The following is an 18,672-nucleotide window of genomic DNA, read 5'->3' on the forward strand; positions in this document are numbered from 1 at the left end:
TAATGGCAGATGGCTTGAGCATGAATTGAGGCTGCAGTTTGGGGAACTGTTTTGCCTCAGAGGGAACTGGTGGTGGCTCCTGAGCCACGCAGATCTCCATGTACTAATGACAAGTATATAAATTGAAAATGGAAGGGAGGGTCAGGCACACAAAATGCAGCTTGTAGTGTCTGGGGGTCATATTTAGACAGAGATCCAGAAGGGAGGTGTATGGAGATGTGGTCCCAGTCCTGAAATTCAGATAAATTTATCTCCAATTGAGGTGAAGTTGACAAAGTTGGAAGTAGTCCTTCTTCATTATTCCAAAATAGCTTTAGAGTATGATGCTACCACCACCATGCTTGACAGTTGGAGCAGTTTTCTGTAAAACATGTTCGAAAGGGGTTCAAATCCATCATCTGTCTCGGTCTTTCTATGTGGAGTTTGCATGTTATCCTGGTGTTTGCGTGATATGCTGGTTTGCAAATTAGTGGCTTAAGTTGATAAGTTATTCTAAATTGCCTACAGGTGTTATATGTGTGTGAATGGTTTTCTGTCTCTGTGTATCAGATGGGTGAGCTGTCCAGGGTGTACTCCACCTTGCCTTGTGGCAGATGGGATAGACTCCAGTCCCCCCAGAAAATCCAAAATCATTATGAACTTGTACACCCAATTCTTGTTTTTTCTTTTTCTTTTTCTTTTTTAACAGCCATTAGAGACATACGCTATGCAATCATTCCTGGAAAAACAACTTTTTATGATTTGAAGAAATCATAAAAAGCCTCAAATTACCATGACATCTTTTGACCACATATTTTTATGCATTTAACTATGTATATTTCAATTAAATGGTACTTTTAACTGTTCTTTACTTTCCCTGATTTTGAAATCAAGATATACTGGAGATACATTTACTTGAGTACTGGACTAAAATACTGAATCTGCACTACAGCACTGTAATATAGTCCTGGTATACATAAATAATAAACAACAAGGGAAGTTTATGTCTGTTTGTGTTTTTTTCTGCTGGTATATCTTTCTCAGATTATACGTAAAAAGTCGTCTATACTGTCAACATTTACCCAATACACCAACTGTATATTCTTTACAGTGATGATGACTTTAAGGACAAAGAACAATGCATGAATTACATTTTAAGCAATGTGCAAAAGTACAGTTCTGTGGTACTCAACGAGTGTTTTCATTTAATGCTGCTTGAAAATCGAGGGAAATAAAGGGAAACTCTAGCTGAATGCATTTAATAGCTAGATACTTAAACTATTTACATTTTGTATATAAAATATAAACCCCCCAAAACCCAACAGTACATGTAATAAATCTATTGTTTGTGATACGAGCCATATAAACTAGCAGGATACTCGGTCAGTTTTCCCCATTTCTAAATAAAGTGAATACGCGGCTTAAAGCCTTGGAGTGGAAGGAACGAAAGTGATCTGGCGCCCCCTGTCGTCGAGCAGGGAAACAACAAGAACATAATGTATTTTTCTTTTACAGATTGGATGTACAGCCGCTCACAGACGTTTCTGCCCTCCAGCCTCTCTGTGTTTGTGAGACCTCACGTCCTGTCTTCTGCGAGCCCTGACTCGTCTTATCAGGCGCTTTGACCGGGCCGTGTGGTCCTGTGTGCCTGAAAATTCATGCTGCAAGCTTAATGTTACGTGTTGATATCGTCAAAAAAACAGCTGGATGCTACCCGGCTAGCGAGCGCTAGCAGAGCAGCCTCTGCGGGGATCGAGTCGGCGAAACAGGAGTGGGAGGATGGGTCGCTGCCTGGTAAGACAGCCTACCTAATTTATTAAGCGAGAGCCGGTGGTGTTCGAAGCTTCGTTTACAAAGAAGTAAATGCCGAGCTTTAAGCGGTCGCTGAGACTTAAACTGTCGTTTTGTGTGCAGTGATCAGAGAGGATGAGGAGTCGCAGTAACTCAGGAGTGCGGCTGGACGGCTATGCCCGGCTGGTCCAGGAGACTATCCTGTGCCATCAGGTGAGTTCAGACATGCACCAGAGACGAGGCAGCGCAGTAAAGCTGGAGCACTTCCGCAAAGGTGGAGTGGAGTAAGGGCCCCTTTTTGCGCAATGTTACTGAGAAACGTTTGAATGAAGCAATAATTCAAGATCTAAATGTGGAAGCACTTATTTCAAAATGAAGTATGTTGCATACTGTGATTACAGTTACTGATGCGTTACTACCCGTGTACTAGTTTAGATGTTGCAGAATGTACGTGGTTGTATATGAAATACTTTCATACATTATTTCAGACACTATAGTCCATTTGAACGTTTAAGTCGTGTAAACTTTAAACGAGACAACACCAGGACCCAGTGTTATGGATTTCAGTTATGCACATATCCTTGATTTCTCCTTCAGAAGCATTCTAGGTATGGACATGTTTTGCAGCCCATATAGGTTAGAGTTCAGCCAAAAGTGAGCTGCACAGAAATAAACAAAGTGTGGGCAAAGTTCAGGCACTGGAACAGGCTTAGGACTGGAAAGCTATGTACTGTTATCTCCTGGCTCTTGAGCTCACATTGAGGCACCATCAACAGCTGTCTATGCTAAACTGTGACCCAGAGAGTACTCAGCTGATAGGAAACAGCATCAGCTTTCCAGGCATAGCATATACTGATATGTCGGGGTATATGTTTAGTGAGAGAGGAGGGGGTGACACACTGATGTCTCAGGCTCCTCCAAATATAAACTGCAACTGCTGTATTATTGTTATTGGGCACACATGAACTTTCAGTAACTTTCAGTCAAAGGACTTTGATACTTTTTAACAATTTCAGTTTGAATTGTAATCAGTGGGACCATGCTTTCATTCATTTTCAGCTCTGCTCATAGGAGATCACAATAACACATATAAGAATAATAGCTATGAATCTGTGATAGCCAAAGAAGAATCACGCCTCGTCGACTTAAAGTGTGTATTGGGTCCTGTCTGTGCGTTGTAATCGTTGGTGGAGTGTTCAGCAGCTAGCTAAAAAGCTGCAGCTGTGTGTCTTGTCGTGGATCTTTCACACATGGATTATAGAAAAAAGCTCCTGCTCCTTCAAGCTTGACCAAAATTTGCACCAGCCCACATGGATAAATCAAATACTCTCTGGAGAAAAATGTTATGGTCAGATGAGACAAACATTGAGCTGTTTGGAAGAGTAAAGCTGAGGCTTTCAAACCTAAGAACACTTTACAAACTGTCAAGCATGGTGGTGGTAGCATCATGCTCTGTAGCTGTAATGCTGCTTATGATACTGGTACATTGCACAAAGTGGATGGAATAATGAAGGATGACTATCTTCAAATTCTTCAGCTTCACGTCAGATCAACAGCTAGAAAGTTGAAACTTGGACACAGTTGGGTTTTCCAACGGGACAATGATCCCAAACACACCAGAATTGGTTTTGGAATGGAGCTTCTGTAAAGGCCTTCCCAAAGCCCTGACCTCAGAAATGTTAAAGATTTGTGTTTGTGGTACAATCATTCAACTCTCAAAAAACAAAACAAAACAAAACCCTAAATCACAATTATGATCACATTCAGGCTCATGATGAGTGCAGGTAAACTATTGACCACAACTGTATCCTTCACACCACCCCTGTCTTTACTATTAGTTAACATGTCACATGTGTCTTGGTTTCAGAATCCAGTGACAGGACTTCTTCCTGCCAGTGCGCAGAAGAAGGATGCCTGGGTGAGGGATAATGTTTACAGTGTCCTGGCGGTGTGGGGGCTGGGAATGGCCTACCGGAAGAATGCAGACCGCGATGAAGACAAGGCCAAAGCTTATGAACTGGAGCAGGTGTGTTTGCAACATAAATAGAGCGAGTGAAAAAGGGGCCTGTGCATTCTTTCAGTTATGACGGGTTAAATATTTGAGGATAGCAATACTTAGTAAAACTTTAATGAATGTGGGCTGTAGTTAAGCTAAAGTATCACATTAGCTCAACATAAAATATTGTTTTACTCTTAAATAGCTTAAAGTGAAAGTGAATATAAAAGAATCACATTTGTTTTGGTCAGCACTGCGATCATAACGTTTTAGTAGGCTTTAGAAAGAAGAGGATTAAAGAAAGAGGAAAGGATTATTTCATTCTGACATAACATAGTGCACATGCTGAACATGCACAGGCTTTCACCCATACATACAACCTACAGTGCATGTACTGAGTGCCATCAATCAACAAGTAGCACTCTGCCCCTAATTATAGAGTAAGGTGTTATAATGTCTAACTTTAAAATCAGGCCAGCACTGATAAAAGTTTCTGATTAAGATTCACTAAAAGAATTGCTAAAAATTATCTAATGTGTATGAAAAAAAACCCCAATTCATAGTTCTGTTAGAATTTTTTAAGTACATTTTTAGCTCTTGTAACTTTGAGTCAGTGTTTAATAGTCCAAGCTGATAAATTTGCTAACCTGTTTGATAGAATACAGCACATTGCAAAAGTCTCGAGCCCCCCTCCACGGGTTCTTGTGGGAAATGTGAGAATAAATACACAGAGCTACAAGAGATGATTGTAACTGTTTCCTTTCCAGCTTGCTAGAAATAGAAAGTAAATTGCATCACGGTGAGATTTTTGCCGTTTACTGATAGAGCTGTTTTTGTTTGCTGGCAGAGTGTGGTGAAACTGATGCAGGGGCTTCTGCAGTGCATGATGAGACAGGTAAGATATACCCTGGGTTTGAGTATTGGACTGCTGGGCAAACAAAACAAACAACTTGATGACGTCGCTTTGTACTGTGGAATTATTGACGTTGCTGATTAGCTTATGAAGAAACTCATTATAAACTTAGCTAAAGCTATAGACAAAAAACAATGAGTCTTTGGTCATGTGTTTCCAGGTGGCCAAGGTGGAGAAGTTCAAACACACCCAGAGTACAAAAGATTGCTTGCATGCCAAATATGATACTCCCACTTGTGCCACAGTGGTCAGAGATGATCAGTGGGGTCATCTCCAGGTGGACGCCACCTCGATTTACCTGCTGATGCTGGCACAGATGACAGCCTCAGGTACAATAGTGATGCAGACTGCTTTTTTTATGTATATATATAATTTTTGCCTTTTCTTTGCCTTGGTGTTGTAACATCATGTTATTAAAGAATGAGTTTTCCTTTGTTCAAACAGAACTGAACATAGTTGTTATCTTATCCCGCAGGTCTTCGTATCATTTCCAACCTGGACGAGGTAGCCTTCATCCAAAACTTGGTCTTCTACATAGAGGCTGCCTACAAAGTAGCGGTGGGTAATGTTTTTTAGAGGTCTTGTTTGGGTATGTGGTGTCTGGAGGGTGACATATGAGTAGTTAAATGAAAAGACACAGAATAAAAGCTGCTCCCAAAGTATGTGCATGTCGAGTCTTCTACTGTAACACGTCCAGATGTTTGGAAACACTTCTGGGTTTTGGACTGACTTCAGAGGAGTGTAACCACAGGTTTTTGAAACAATGAATGAAAGAATTATTAGTAAAAAGTCAGAGGTTTGTTTGTTTGTTTGTTTTGTTTCTGTTATCATAGTTTAATGATAAATTAGTGGAATAGGCTTTTCAGTGCCATGATGAGTTTCAGTACTGGAGAGTTGCTATAAAGAAATGAAGCCATGACCATTTTTACCACTGCAGGACTATGGAATGTGGGAACGAGGTGACAAGACTAACCAGGGCATTCCTGAGCTCAATGCCAGCTCTGTAGGAATGGCTAAGGTACAAAGGATATGTGATATTTAATAATTATCAGCATTTATGATACACTGTACTGTCCATTCATGGATATAGGGATTCATCTGCATATGCACGTTGCAGGCAGCGCTTGAAGCTATAGATGAGCTGGATCTGTTTGGTGCTCATGGAGGGCCAAAGTCAGTAATCCATGTGTTGCCTGATGAAGTCGAACACTGTCAGGTATCATTTTTAATTAGCCTTTAGCTATGGTAGCATCACCTCTGTTTGTCTTTCTTGTATTCAGCGTGCTGTTTTTCCCCTTCAGTCTATTCTGTGCTCCATGCTGCCAAGAGCTTCAACTTCAAAGGAAATAGATGCTGGTCTTCTGTCCATTACTTCTTTCCCTGCGTTTGCTGTGGAGGATGCTGACCTGGTGGCCGTGACAAAGTCAGAGATCATAAGCAAACTGCAGGTGAAGTCAAAGCATAAACAAGCTGGACATTTCTGCCAAGGAAAAGTATATTGTTTGGTATTTTGACCTGCGCTCTTTAAATTCTACTCTTTGCTTTATTTCAGGGTCGCTATGGCTGCTGTCGCTTTATCAGGGACGGATATCGTTGTCCCAAAGAGGTGATATATTCTAGTATTAAGGCTCATGGGACATGTAAATGCATTACAGCAGTGAACCCAGGGAGGAGGTGCTCTTTTTTAGTGAAGAGTATAGATGTCTATGTTTTTTTTGCAGGAAAGCTTATGTAAGCTCCTGATCTTTCTCTCTAGGATCCATCTCGGCTGCATTATGATCCTGCTGAGCTCAAGCTATTTGAGAATATTGAGTGTGAGTGGCCTGTGTTTTGGACTTACCTCATCCTGGATGGTATTTTTGCTGGTGATCAAGTTCAGGTAAAGCAACCAAAGACACTGGTTCATATGCACTTTCTGCTGTACTCACACAATCATTGAGTCACTTTGGATATGGCTTTTTTAACAATAACAACAAATTTGCTTTTGTACAGGTGCAAGAGTACCGTGAAGCACTGGAGGGTGTTTTAATCAGAGGGAAGAATGGCATTAAGTTGGTGCCTGAACTTTATTCTGTTCCTCCTGACAAGGTATCCTAGACTCACGGAGAGCACAAGATACAGTTAGTGCAGTTAGTACCTCTGTACACCACCATAGTATGGGTTATATTTTAAAATGAATGTGTGTTTTAAGAGTATTAACAAAAGTATTGCATTAGCTATGTAGGAATTACAGCCATTTTTAAACATGGTCCCACATTTTGACAGATATACAGTGGGGCAAAAAAGTATTTAGTCAGCCACCGATTGTGCAAGTTCCCCCACCTAAAATGATGACAGAGGTCAGTAATTTGCACCAGAGGTACACTTCAACTGTGAGAGACAGAATGTGAAAAAAAAAATCCATGAATCCACATGGTAGGATTTGTAAAGAATTTATTCGTAAATCAGGGTGGAAAATAAGTATTTGGTCAATAACAAAAATACAACTCAATACTGTGTAACATAACCTTTGTTGGCAATAACAGAGGTCAAACGTTTACTATAGGTCTTTACCAGGTTTGCACACACAGTAGCTGGTATTTTGGCCCATTCCTCCATGCAGATCTTCTCGAGAGCAGTGATGTTTTGGGGCTGTCGCCGAGCAACACGGACTTTCAACTCCGCCACAGATTTTCTATGGGGTTGAGGTCTGGAGACTGGCTAGGCCACTCCAGGACTTTCAAATGCTTCTTACGGAGCCACTCCTTTGTTGCCCGGGCGGTGTGTTTTGGATCATTGTCATGTTGGAAGACCCAGCCTCGTTTCATCTTCAAAGCTCTCACTGATGGAAGGAGGTTTTGGCTCAAAATCTCACGATACATGGCCCCATTCATTCTGTCCTTAACACGGATCAGTCGTCCTGTCCCCTTGGCAGAAAAACAGCCCCATAGCATGATGTTTCCACCCCCATGCTTCACAGTAGGTATGGTGTTCTTGGGATGCAACTCAGTATTCTTCTTCCTCCAAACACGACGAGTTGAGTTTATACCAAAAAGTTCTACTTTGGTTTCATCTGACCACATGACATTCTCCCAATCCTCTGCTGTATCATCCATGTGCTCTCTGGCAAACTTCAGACGGGCCTGGACATGCGCTGGCTTCAGCAGCGGAACACGTCTGGCACTGCGGGATTTGATTCCCTGCCGTTGTAGTGTGTTACTGATGGTGACCTTTGTTACTTTGGTCCCAGCTCTCTGCAGGTCATTCACCAGGTCCCCCCGTGTGGTTCTGGGATCTTTGCTCACCGTTCTCATGATCATTTTGACCCCACGGGATGAGATCTTGCGTGGAGCCCCAGATCGAGGGAGATTATCAGTGGTCTTGTATGTCTTCCATTTTCTGATGATTGCTCCCACAGTTGATTTTTTCACACCAAGCTGCTTGCCTATTGTAGATTCACTCTTCCCAGTCTGGTGCAGGTCTACAATACTTTTCCTGGTGTCCTTCGAAAGCTCTTTGGTCTTGGCCATGGCGGAGTTTGGAGTCTGACTGTTTGAGGCTGTGGACAGGTGTCTTTTATACAGATGATGAGTTCAAACAGGTGCCATTCATACAGGTAACGAGTGGGGGACAGAAAAGCGTCTTACCGAAGACGTTACAGGTCTGTGAGAGCCAGAGATTTTCCTTGTTTGAGGTGACCAAATACTTATTTTCCACCCTAATTTACGAATAAATTCTTTACAAATCCTACCATGTGAATTCATGGATTTTTTTTTTTCACATTCTGTCTCTCACAGTTGAAGTGTACCTCTGGTGCAAATTACTGACCTCTGTCATCATTTTAAGTGGGGGAACTTGCACAATCGGTGGCTGACTAAATACTTTTTTGCCCCACTGTATGCACCCGTTCTCATAGTAAGGGCTACATTATTGTGTCATGGTCTGACCTAATCCACCTTTCATTGCTTTGTTTTGTTAGACCAGTAATTTTTTAAAGCGGTCTTGAGCAGTAATTCTCTAAGCTTTCTGAAGATCTTTCGAAGTTTGTCTTTGGTCATTGGCATCCTCTTTTTCAGTCCAGTCCTCATACCTGACCATTTTCAGAGAAATGCTTTTTATGGTTTGTTGTTACTGACCTGTGAATCGTTCTGGCATAAAAAGGCAAATAACTCAAGGGATGAACCTGTGTTGTATCAACACATAACAGACAACTTGGCAAAAAAAAAGAAAGATAAATTATATCTTGAAGCATTTTGTTACTATCTGGGGAGGACGAAAGAAGCTTTTTTTTGTCTACTACATTTCTTTGGCATATATTTCAATTAAATCACTGCACCTATTTCCCATTTTCCTAGTGAAATATACAAAATGATGGGGGACTCAAGATTGTGCTGTAAATTAGTCTAAAGAAACTTAATCAAAGATACAAAATTGAGTCTTTCATGAAGAATACTTTTAAAATGTCTGTTGTAATATGACACATATGCCATAGGAGCAGCTTTTACATGTGCAATGCTATTGTAGTGTATTATTTTATATTTTTTCAGTATCAAGTTTAACCATAATTCGTTGCATTGTCCTCTAAAAATCAAAAGGTAAAAAAATGGTTGTGCCAAAAAAATGTTTTATTTATTATTTATATATTTACTATTTGTTCTATATAGTTTGTAGAAGTCATTAAACTTTGTTTAATGACAAATTTTAGACAAGTGGAAAAATTAGCTAACTAATGATGGTTTAGCGCTAATTAGGGAACATTAGCATACTAGCATTTGCTAATTAGCTAATTGCTGCGGTTAATACTCTTTTCCCTGTTTTTTGTCATCATCTATATTCTATAAAGTTGTAGTTTTGTTCACCTAAGGGTTATTTTTGCTAATTTTACTCATACATTGTCAATCTGTTGGGTAGAAATATTAGCTCCAGACTCTGTCTGCTCCCTGCTGTTCTGTTTACCTGTTGTGATAAAGACAGGGACTGTTTCAGTGTATATATCTGTTTATTAAGATACCAAAAAAATATGTACCTCTTGCAGGTTGAGGAGGAGTATAGCAATCCTCACTCAGTAGACAGGGTAGCCATGGGTCAGCTGCCACACATGTGGGGACAGTCACTCTACATCTTGGGGTGCCTTCTGGCTGAGGTAGGTCCTGAGCTACACACTAGCTTAAATGTTAGCTAGCCACAAGGCAACTGTTTGTTATCATTGTGTGTATGGCAGACAAATTGGGAATAATGCAGTATTCGAACAGACATTCAATACACAAAAACCACCTCACTTTTTATACGTATAAGCATTCAACGAATGTTATAAATCTTCTGCTTCGTCTTGCCTTTTCTTTTCGGATTAAGGGTTTTTTAGCACCAGGAGAGATAGATCCGCTCAACAGGAGATTCTCTACAAGCTTCAAACCAGATGTTGTGGTACAAGGTTGGTGATTAATTTGTAGGAAACTGATATGGGCTGAGAGTTAAAGTCTGGTACATTAAGCAAGATATTAACTAAACACTGCTTTGAAAATAGAGGGACTTTCAGCTTCAGTAACCAATGTCACATTTCTGAAATTAGTCATTTCTGATGTTCTAAAGTCAGCATATTTTTGTACACACCAATGCACCATTGTGCACACCAATTCATGCAAGCACTTTTTTATGCTTAAATGCTTTTTATCTAACACTCCAATAAATGCATCGGAGAGCAACTTGGGTTTAGTAACTTGCCCCAGGATATTTGGCATCCAGACTGGAGCAGCCAGATATTGAACTACCAACATTTTAATATATTTTAAAAATCTTTAAATATCTAAATTGCTTTTTATATGTTTGTTTTTTTTTAGTTTGTGTTCTAGCAGAGTCGGAGGAGATCCAGGAGTTGTTAAGAGATCTGGGGATCGAGGTACAAACGATGGCAGAAGTTCTGCCCATCAGGGTCATGCCAGCTCGCATCCTGAGCCATGTCTATGTTAGACTGGGTAAACGAGCACTCTTTTCCTTACAGTGTACACCTGTGCATGTGTGTTCATATTAAAATAAATAAGAGTACCATCTGGTGTCTCTGCCACAGGGAACAGCAAGAAGCTGAGTCTGAGTGGGCGGCCGTACAGACACATTGGTGTCCTGGGAACATCCAAATTCTACGAGATCCGAAATCGCTCTTACATATTCACCCCTCAGGTAAAACTAGGGCATGTTGTGACCTTGTTATGTTAGCCACATTAACATTAATAATTGAACAATAAATATTTGAATTTCTATATTTCTGCTTGGCCCCCCCTTTGTTCAGTTTCTGGATCAGCACCATTTCTATCTGGCTCTGGACAACCAGATGATTGTGGAGATGTTACGGACCGAACTGGCCTATCTCTCTTGTTGCTGGAGGATGACAGGGCGGCCCACGCTCACATTCCCAATCACCCGTAGCATGCTGGGTAATAACCAAAGCATATCAGTCTGTAATTGTTCTACATAATATAATTAATAATGTACTGTATTTTTAAGCTAATATAAAAAATAAACTTAGATGTTTAGACTGCATGTTCAAACAGGAGATGTCACTGCTGAACACATGAACTGTGAGTAGCTCCTAATTTTTTACCTGATGAATGTCCATCTTTTTTCTGTCTAGATGAAGATGGAGAAACAATTGATTCATGTATCCTGTCAACTCTAAGGAAACTACAGGATGGCTATTTTGCTGGAGCGAGGTTTGTTTCCCTCTATAGCTTAAAACAACAGATGATGTGACTTTTGTATAAAGTTTGTGGCTGACCACTACAGGGTGCAGATGTCAGACGTCTCCAGTGTCCAGACCACTTCTTTTCACACTCGTCTCAGCTTCCTGGATGAAGAGAATGATGACATATTGCTTGAGGATGGAGGCGATGATGATGATGGATATGGAGAGGAGTATAATATCTGTCGTCCCTCGGGTAATTACTTATTGTCCAAGACTGTACAGCAGTTGTGTGGCACAATTAATTTGTCCTGTTTGTAAACATGGTTCAATTCGATTTAACTCTAGATGACTCAGAAGATGTATTTGACCAGTACCTCACCCAGCTCCTTCACAGCACCACTACCAAGTGCCATCTTCCTCCCATCCAGAGGGGGCAGCACCATGTCTTCAGTCCAGAACATACCACAAGAGACATCCTGTCTTTTATGGCGCAGGTCCAGGGCCTGAACGTTCCCAGTGAGTTTCTCAACAATGTAATGACCATGCTAGTTTTCATGCTAGTGCAGATACACTAACCATAGTGTGTATTTAAAAGATGGATGTGGTCACCACAATGCCACCAATTGTTTTGTGAAGCCTTGTCTTGAGCGTTTTGGTTGTTTTGTTTATTTGAGACAAGCACAGTGTCAGTGTGACTGAAAATGTTTGCTGAGGTCACACATTAAGCAAGGACTTTCACCCCCTGCTGGCCATTAGAAGGACAGGCAGGTTTATGGCACTCGAGCACTGGCTTCACCCTCCTATCACAGCCATCTTTTATAAGGAGTCTGTAATGATATAATAAGACTGATGTTAGATTTTTTTGACATCAAAGTAACAAATCTTGTTAAAACACTAAGCCATTGTCAAGCCTGTCAAACCTGCACAGGTCTGGTCTACCTCCTGAACCCAAGGGACGAGTCATCACAGTGCAAGCTGTTACTGCAGTAAAAACTGTGATTGAAGGAATTTTCTAATAATAATCCAGTAATAAGCAAAGGTCCCTGTTTAACAGCAAAGCAGAGACCTTAAAAGGCATTTTTTTGTAATAAGCTGCCAGTGTGTTAAAAAGCAGAGACTCTCTTTTTAATGCTCCGTTTTAATGACACGTATTTTCAGAGTCTTCCATGTATCTGCCTGTGACTCCGGTCAAGAGCAAACATCGCAAATCTCTCAACCTTCTTGATGTTCCTCATCCTCAGCACGGCCCACAGGCGAAACAGCACAAGGTAGGCACAGCACATCCTTCCACCAGCAAACTCACTTCTCTCATGACGTCAGTATTGCTATGAGTACATTTGTCTAACCCTGGCACTTTTCCTTTACTAGTCACACTCTGCTGCTGATCTTCATCTGCCGCGAGACTCTCAGGGCAACACAGACTTTGAAGCATTGGTCAGGCAGCTAAAAGAATGCCCCACTCTTCAGGACCAGGCTGACATCCTCTACATTCTCTATGTGATGAAGTATGATTATCAAGACAAAAGTAGAGCAAACGTTTGATTAAAAAATGCTGCTTTTGTAATTGCCCGTCGTGTGTTTTTGTTCTCTTGAGCAGAGGAGCTGATTGGCTGGTGGAGTTGTCAGGTCCTGGGCAGGGTGGGGTCAGTGTGCGATCACTGTTGGAGGAGCTGTACGTAGAAGCCGGAGCCTGTAAAGAGTGGGGGCTCATTAGGTACATCTCTGGAATACTGCGCAAGAGGGTGGAGGTCCTCGCTGAGGTCAGTGTCTTAGGAAAAAGGTGGCTTAGCACCTGGTTGGAGATTATTTTAAACAAAGTGTGTCAGCAACTTGCAGCAGAGATTATGTGCTTGACTTGGACACCTAAGTAGTAAGACAGCACTACCACCAACAGCATGATGATGCCATTCCACATGTAGCCACAAATTGACCTTACAAACATATATCATAAATCATGTATACTTATATATTCAGTCTTTATCCATGTCATTGGTATCTTCCATGTGGATCAGTCACTGTGATCAGATATCTGGACTTGTTCTGATCCAGTGTTGTTGAATCATTGCTGACTGTTTGTTGACCTACCCTATTCCTCCTGCAACAAACAGCTTCAGTCACTCACTCATGCTACAAGTAAGATTTAGGAAGTTCCTAATAGGTGTGTTTTGAACAGGATCAACAGTGTCCATGGCCATTTATTAATAATTCATTCCACATGTATTTGTCCTTTCTGCAGGCCTGCACAGATCTGATTTCCCATCACAAGCAGCTGACTGTAGGTCTACCTCCTCAACCCAGGGAAAGAGTGATCACAGTGTAAGCCGTTATTGCAGTAAAACAGTGTGGCTGAAGAAATCTTCCAATAATAATCCAAGGTCTCTGTCCTGATTCTTTTCAGCCCTCTTCCGCCAGATGAGTTAAACAACCTCATCTACGAAGCCAGTGGTCAGGACATCAGTGTAGCAGTGGTCACTCAGGTAAATCAGTCACCGTTTGGACTGACTGATAATTTTTTCACACACCAATCTTACAGCCTTGAACTGTGTGTGTCTGTCATGTAGGAAATCATGGTGTATCTAGCCATGTATGTGCGCTCCCAGCCCGCTCTGTTCGGGGACATGCTCAGACTCAGGATAGGACTCATCATGCAAGTGATGGCCACTGAGTTAGCTCGCAGCCTGCACTGTTCTGGTAGGAAAAAACACCCAAACACAACGTACACATGCACATGCACGCATAACCGAGTGGTTGAGCAAAGGAATTAAGTCTGCAGAGTGTGCAATATGAAAAGCTTGAAATGTCTTTGTAGGGGAGGAGGCGTCAGAGAGTTTGATGAGCCTGAGTCCATTTGGCATGAAGAACCTACTGCATCACATCCTCAGTGGCAAAGAATTTGGGGTGGAGAGAAGCAGTGAGTTTTGTTGTTCCCTATGCATCCATCCCTCATCCCTCAGGAACAGCTGAACACCTTTGTAATAATCATGGTCATATATTTTGTTGCTCTCACACAGAGTCTATGTATTCTACACCAGATCAGGAACCTTGTTACTTAAAATGATTAATCAGGAAAAAATTTATTTGACTTCCCCTTAAACAATCCTGAATCTTTGATCTGTGACTCCTGTTTTTTTTCCCATCAGTGCGCCCAATCCAGTCTGCAGCCACTAGCCCTGCAATATCCATCCATGAACTAGGTCACACAGGAGCTACAAAGACTGAACGCACAGGAATACACAAGCTAAAGAGTGAGATAAAACAGGTGGGAATAATAGGACATAGAATTCTAAGTATTGTAATTTAAGTATATATATTTAATCTGCTTCAAGTGCCTTTTTATCTATCTATCTATCTATCTATCTATCTATCTGTGAATATAATGACACTGTTCTTCTCTTTTTGCAGCTGGATGACTCTCGCCCTACAAGTGTGGGTTGGCTTTAATAATATCTAGCATGTGACTTTTTCTGACCTTGGTCTAAATGACTAAATCAGTCTAAATCCATAGCTGGAGTGACTCTCATCCCATCCCATGACAGTAGGAGAACAAGACTTGGACTTCAGATAACTTTTCTGCAGTTTGATGAACCAGTCCAGACCTTCATTAAGCTGTTTTCCCCCCACCCCCATAACCCATCTTGTTATAGCATTTGGTCATGGATTGGCATGGTTTGTTTGTTAAAGGATTTCTGTTGTGATCAGCCCTGTCCAGCTATCGTTTTGCTTACAGCAGTCTTTCTCGTGTGCTGATTTTCGCAGCTCTGTTGTCATTTTTACTCATGCCCTTGCTCTGTGTGGCTCCAGCGTCATCATATTTGCAGTGCGACAGCCGTGTGAACCATCTCAAACTGTTCTCTGTCATCTGTCATCCATATCCATGTGTAGATCTTCAGTGGCGGTTTTTCCTTGAGTAGCAATGTCACATCGCCTCGCTCTACGGTAAACCATTTCACCTCGCCTGCTTCATGTCACCTTATTTGTTTTAAGGTTGCAATAGGAAGTATGTGTAGACCAAGCAAACTCCATTCGGATTTCATAGTTTATGTAGATATCTTACAGTTTACTCGTGGCTTTACCTATTTAAGGATGAGGATGCTGTTATTTTGTAATCTATTATTATTAACAACGGTTTTAATGAGAAAGCAAGCGCTCACAAATGTACCCAACTAACAAGTATAGTGTGTTAGAGCTCAATTGATAACTTTCATCTATTTATAAATGATGAAACAGTACATATCAAGACAAGATTCCAATTCTTTGCATTATGTTAAAAACAACGTTAACATAACGTTTTTATTTGATCTCATATCAGCACGGGCTCTACTGTGGCCGAAGCCTGGGGTAGCTTGTGATCATAAATCTCTGGGTCTGGGAGACGTCTGCATTTATAATAGCTTGGCAAAAATAACCCTGGGTGTGTTTATCATAATGAAGCAATGTGGCAGCTGTTGCAACATTATACTGTATCATTTCTGGTTGGAAGATAATTAGTAAAGGCACAAGCTATATCAGGCTGTTACTACGGCTACAACACTAGTTAGTAAGCTCTTTAGAGTATTTATCATTAACACCAATAATATAATAATAGCAGCCTTGTCCTTCAGCATATATACTAAAGTGCTTTTTTGCCAAGTTTGATGGAGTGTCAGTATGCATGGATAACTGCATGAAAGGTGGAAAAGCTATCATTTCGTGGTCTGGTGAGCTAAAAAAAAAGTGCTCCAATATTTCAACCTTTTTTACATGTTTTGGCTCGCCACAGCGGTGCAGTAGCCCTTCCACTCCCAGTGGAATGCTGTCCCCGGTGAGCACTTGTCCAGGAGACGGCCAGCTGCACTGGGAGGAGAGGCAAGGCCAGTGGCTGAGGAGACGCAGGCTAGATGGTGCCATCAACAGAGTACCTATGGGTTTCTACCAAAAGGTGTGGAAGATCCTGCAGAAGTGCCACGGTCTGTCCATCGACGGATACGTGTTACCCTCTTCTACCACAAGAGAGGTAGATACTCGCAGACCTGCTGCAGATTTGGACTTCCTGCATATGTGTGTGTTTAAATTCTGTGTTTTCTGTTTAGATGACAGCAGGAGAGATTAAGTTTGCAGTGCAGGTTGAATCTGTGCTGAACCACGTCCCTCAGCCAGAGTACCGGCAGCTGCTAGTGGAGACGGTGATGGTTGTGGGCCTGATAGCGGACGTAGACGTGGACAACATCGGCGGCATCATCCACGTGGATCGCGTCTTGCATTTGGCCAATGACCTTTTCCTCAGTGACCAGGTACTAACAGAGAAAGGTTTTTGGTCTGTTGCAAGTATTCGTTCACTGAGCTTCACTCTGCGTTACCTCTTCATCTTTAGAAATCCCACGGCGCCAGTGAGTATTTCCTTGAGAAGGACCCAGCAACCGGAATCTGCAACTTTTTCTACGACAGTGCTCCTAGTGGTAGCTATGGCACCATGACCTATCTCTCCAAAGCAGCAGTCACTTACGTCCAGGACTTCCTGCCAAGTTCCAGCTGCCTGATGCAGTGAATGGGCAGACTGGTGTGTTTTACTAACAGACTCTATAAACACCCGAAGAGGCATGTTTCATAAAACTAACTTTTATCACCTCATACTGTTCATGCGGTGCTTGTAAGTATACTCTTTAATAAGCTGTGTAGCGCTCATATAACTGTTCTAACATCGTAGCCTTAGCTGCCAGTGCAGACCTCTGTATTTCAGTTTATTTCGTCTTTGTGAGTCTAGACCGTAAACCTATTTATTTTGTGAACGTGCTGCTCAGACGTATGTTTATGACATTTACAATCTTACTCTGTTGTCTGTCTTGTAATTTATCGTATGTTACAGTTCTATTCAGGCTCAGCATTTACCAGAGGAATGTCAATCATATGTGCACTACTTATTCCTCATAAATCAATTTCTGCTGTTATTCTCTATTTTTTACTTAGTAACATCGTAATTTATTGTTCTGCTGTAATTAATGAGATAATTCCCCAGATAAGTGGGAAAAACAAGTAAAATATACAACTTGTGCCACAGATTAGCTTTTCACTCACACATGACCACGTTCATAACAACACATGTATTTATTTTTAAGTGTGATAGTTTCCATGTTCTTTATTATTTTGTTTTAGTACTAACAATACTCTGTTTGGGAACAGTTTTTTAAAAATCTGTGTTGTGTGTATAAAGATAAAAATCAGTCTATTTCTGCTAATCTCCAGGGTTATGCTACTGATATGTCTGGTCAACTTTACCTCAACATATACTAAAGGTTTGTTCATTTAGTGTGAAATAAAGAAAGAAAAAAAAGCTTTCATGTGTCTTTTTTAATATGCACATCCATTTTCCTGTTTCACAGAAAGGACTGCAATGTAGTAATTAATTTACAGCAAAAGTAAGTTAACGACTACCCAACAGGTGGAAGTTGGCCAGGTGTTTTCCTTGGCATAGACTAGCAGTGGGTGTCTAGTCTGTTTTCCCAGCTGCTGAAATGATAGTAGGCCTCTTTTTGCTGACATTTTTATCTGCAATAGTAGCGCAGTAGAGTAACCACATGTGCAGTTAATGATGGCTCAGTGTCACTATTAGGGTGTCAGTTCTGTATAACAGAAGAACTGATATAACTAAAAAAAAACTACATTAAAGATTAAGGGAGACTTATTGTGCTAATTTCCAACTCTATAAAAATCCTCATGGACTACTAGATCATGATTACATGATTCACGTTTGACAGTAATTCTTTGTACTGAACTTTGGTGCAACCCGTGCACATTCACTCTCTATAACAAGCTTCTATATCACCCTCCAAGTCAACTTCCTTTTGAGCAACTTCTCTTAGCAAACAGGTTTGAACAGCGCCTCGAGGCAACTGTTGTTGTGATTTGGCGTTATATAAATAAAATTGAATTGAACAGCAAGGGAGTGTAGCTGCTGATGCATTTTGGCATCATAAAGATCTAAGACTCAAAGTGTGCATGTCCAGAACCATATCCATTTTCCAAAACAGTCCCATCTTTTATTAGAGACTTACAAAATTGTCCTAGTCATATGCAGGCCCGATTTGAATATAAGACATAAGTCAGACCATCTCAGACCTACTAAGTTTGTTATTTTGCAGCTTTTAACCTTTTACTGGGAACTTGAAATGCTTGCACACGGCAAATTTCACAACCCTAGAGAGTTACTGGAGGATATTACAAGACTGTTACCTTTTATCTTTCCTAAAAAAAAAAAGGTCATTGTTAAGATGCAAATCAAGGAACTGTTTACGATTCCTTGCCAGATAAAGCATTAATTGAAAATATAAATATTGTATTACAAATTGCTATATTCATATAGCT

At 41.0% G+C, this 18,672-nt stretch overlaps 1 protein-coding gene across 3 annotated transcripts; it reads left to right on the forward strand.

Annotated features, from left to right (window-relative positions):
- The first annotated feature begins 1,475 nt into the window (after window positions 1-1,475).
- On the forward strand, window positions 1,476-17,456 carry phka2 (phosphorylase kinase, alpha 2 (liver)). 3 transcript variants are annotated; one of them, XM_080884189.1, is made up of 33 exons: window positions 1,476-1,773; window positions 1,894-1,983; window positions 3,638-3,796; window positions 4,614-4,661; window positions 4,840-5,008; window positions 5,155-5,237; window positions 5,617-5,697; window positions 5,797-5,895; window positions 5,981-6,127; window positions 6,232-6,285; window positions 6,436-6,558; window positions 6,672-6,767; window positions 9,694-9,801; window positions 10,011-10,089; window positions 10,496-10,630; window positions 10,723-10,832; window positions 10,942-11,086; window positions 11,284-11,362; window positions 11,436-11,587; window positions 11,680-11,850; window positions 12,493-12,602; window positions 12,703-12,839; window positions 12,932-13,094; window positions 13,571-13,650; window positions 13,733-13,811; window positions 13,896-14,025; window positions 14,144-14,245; window positions 14,475-14,593; window positions 14,737-14,760; window positions 15,217-15,270; window positions 16,094-16,327; window positions 16,404-16,604; window positions 16,685-17,456. In XM_080884189.1, the coding sequence occupies exons 2-33, from the start codon at window positions 1,906-1,908 to the stop codon at window positions 16,856-16,858; spliced, it is 3,723 nt and encodes a 1,240-aa protein (XP_080740315.1). In that variant the 5' UTR covers window positions 1,476-1,773; window positions 1,894-1,905; the 3' UTR covers window positions 16,859-17,456. The 3 variants fall into 3 exon arrangements, with proteins under 3 accessions (XP_080740315.1, XP_080740316.1, XP_080740317.1); XM_080884190.1 differs by lacking the exon at window positions 14,737-14,760; XM_080884191.1 differs by lacking the exon at window positions 6,672-6,767.
- The last annotated feature ends 1,216 nt before the right edge of the window (window positions 17,457-18,672 follow it).

Source organism: Rhamphochromis sp. 'chilingali', assembly GCF_963969265.1.
Source record: "Rhamphochromis sp. 'chilingali' genome assembly, chromosome: 6".
In the NCBI taxonomy this organism is placed as follows: domain Eukaryota; kingdom Metazoa; phylum Chordata; class Actinopteri; order Cichliformes; family Cichlidae; genus Rhamphochromis; species Rhamphochromis sp. 'chilingali'.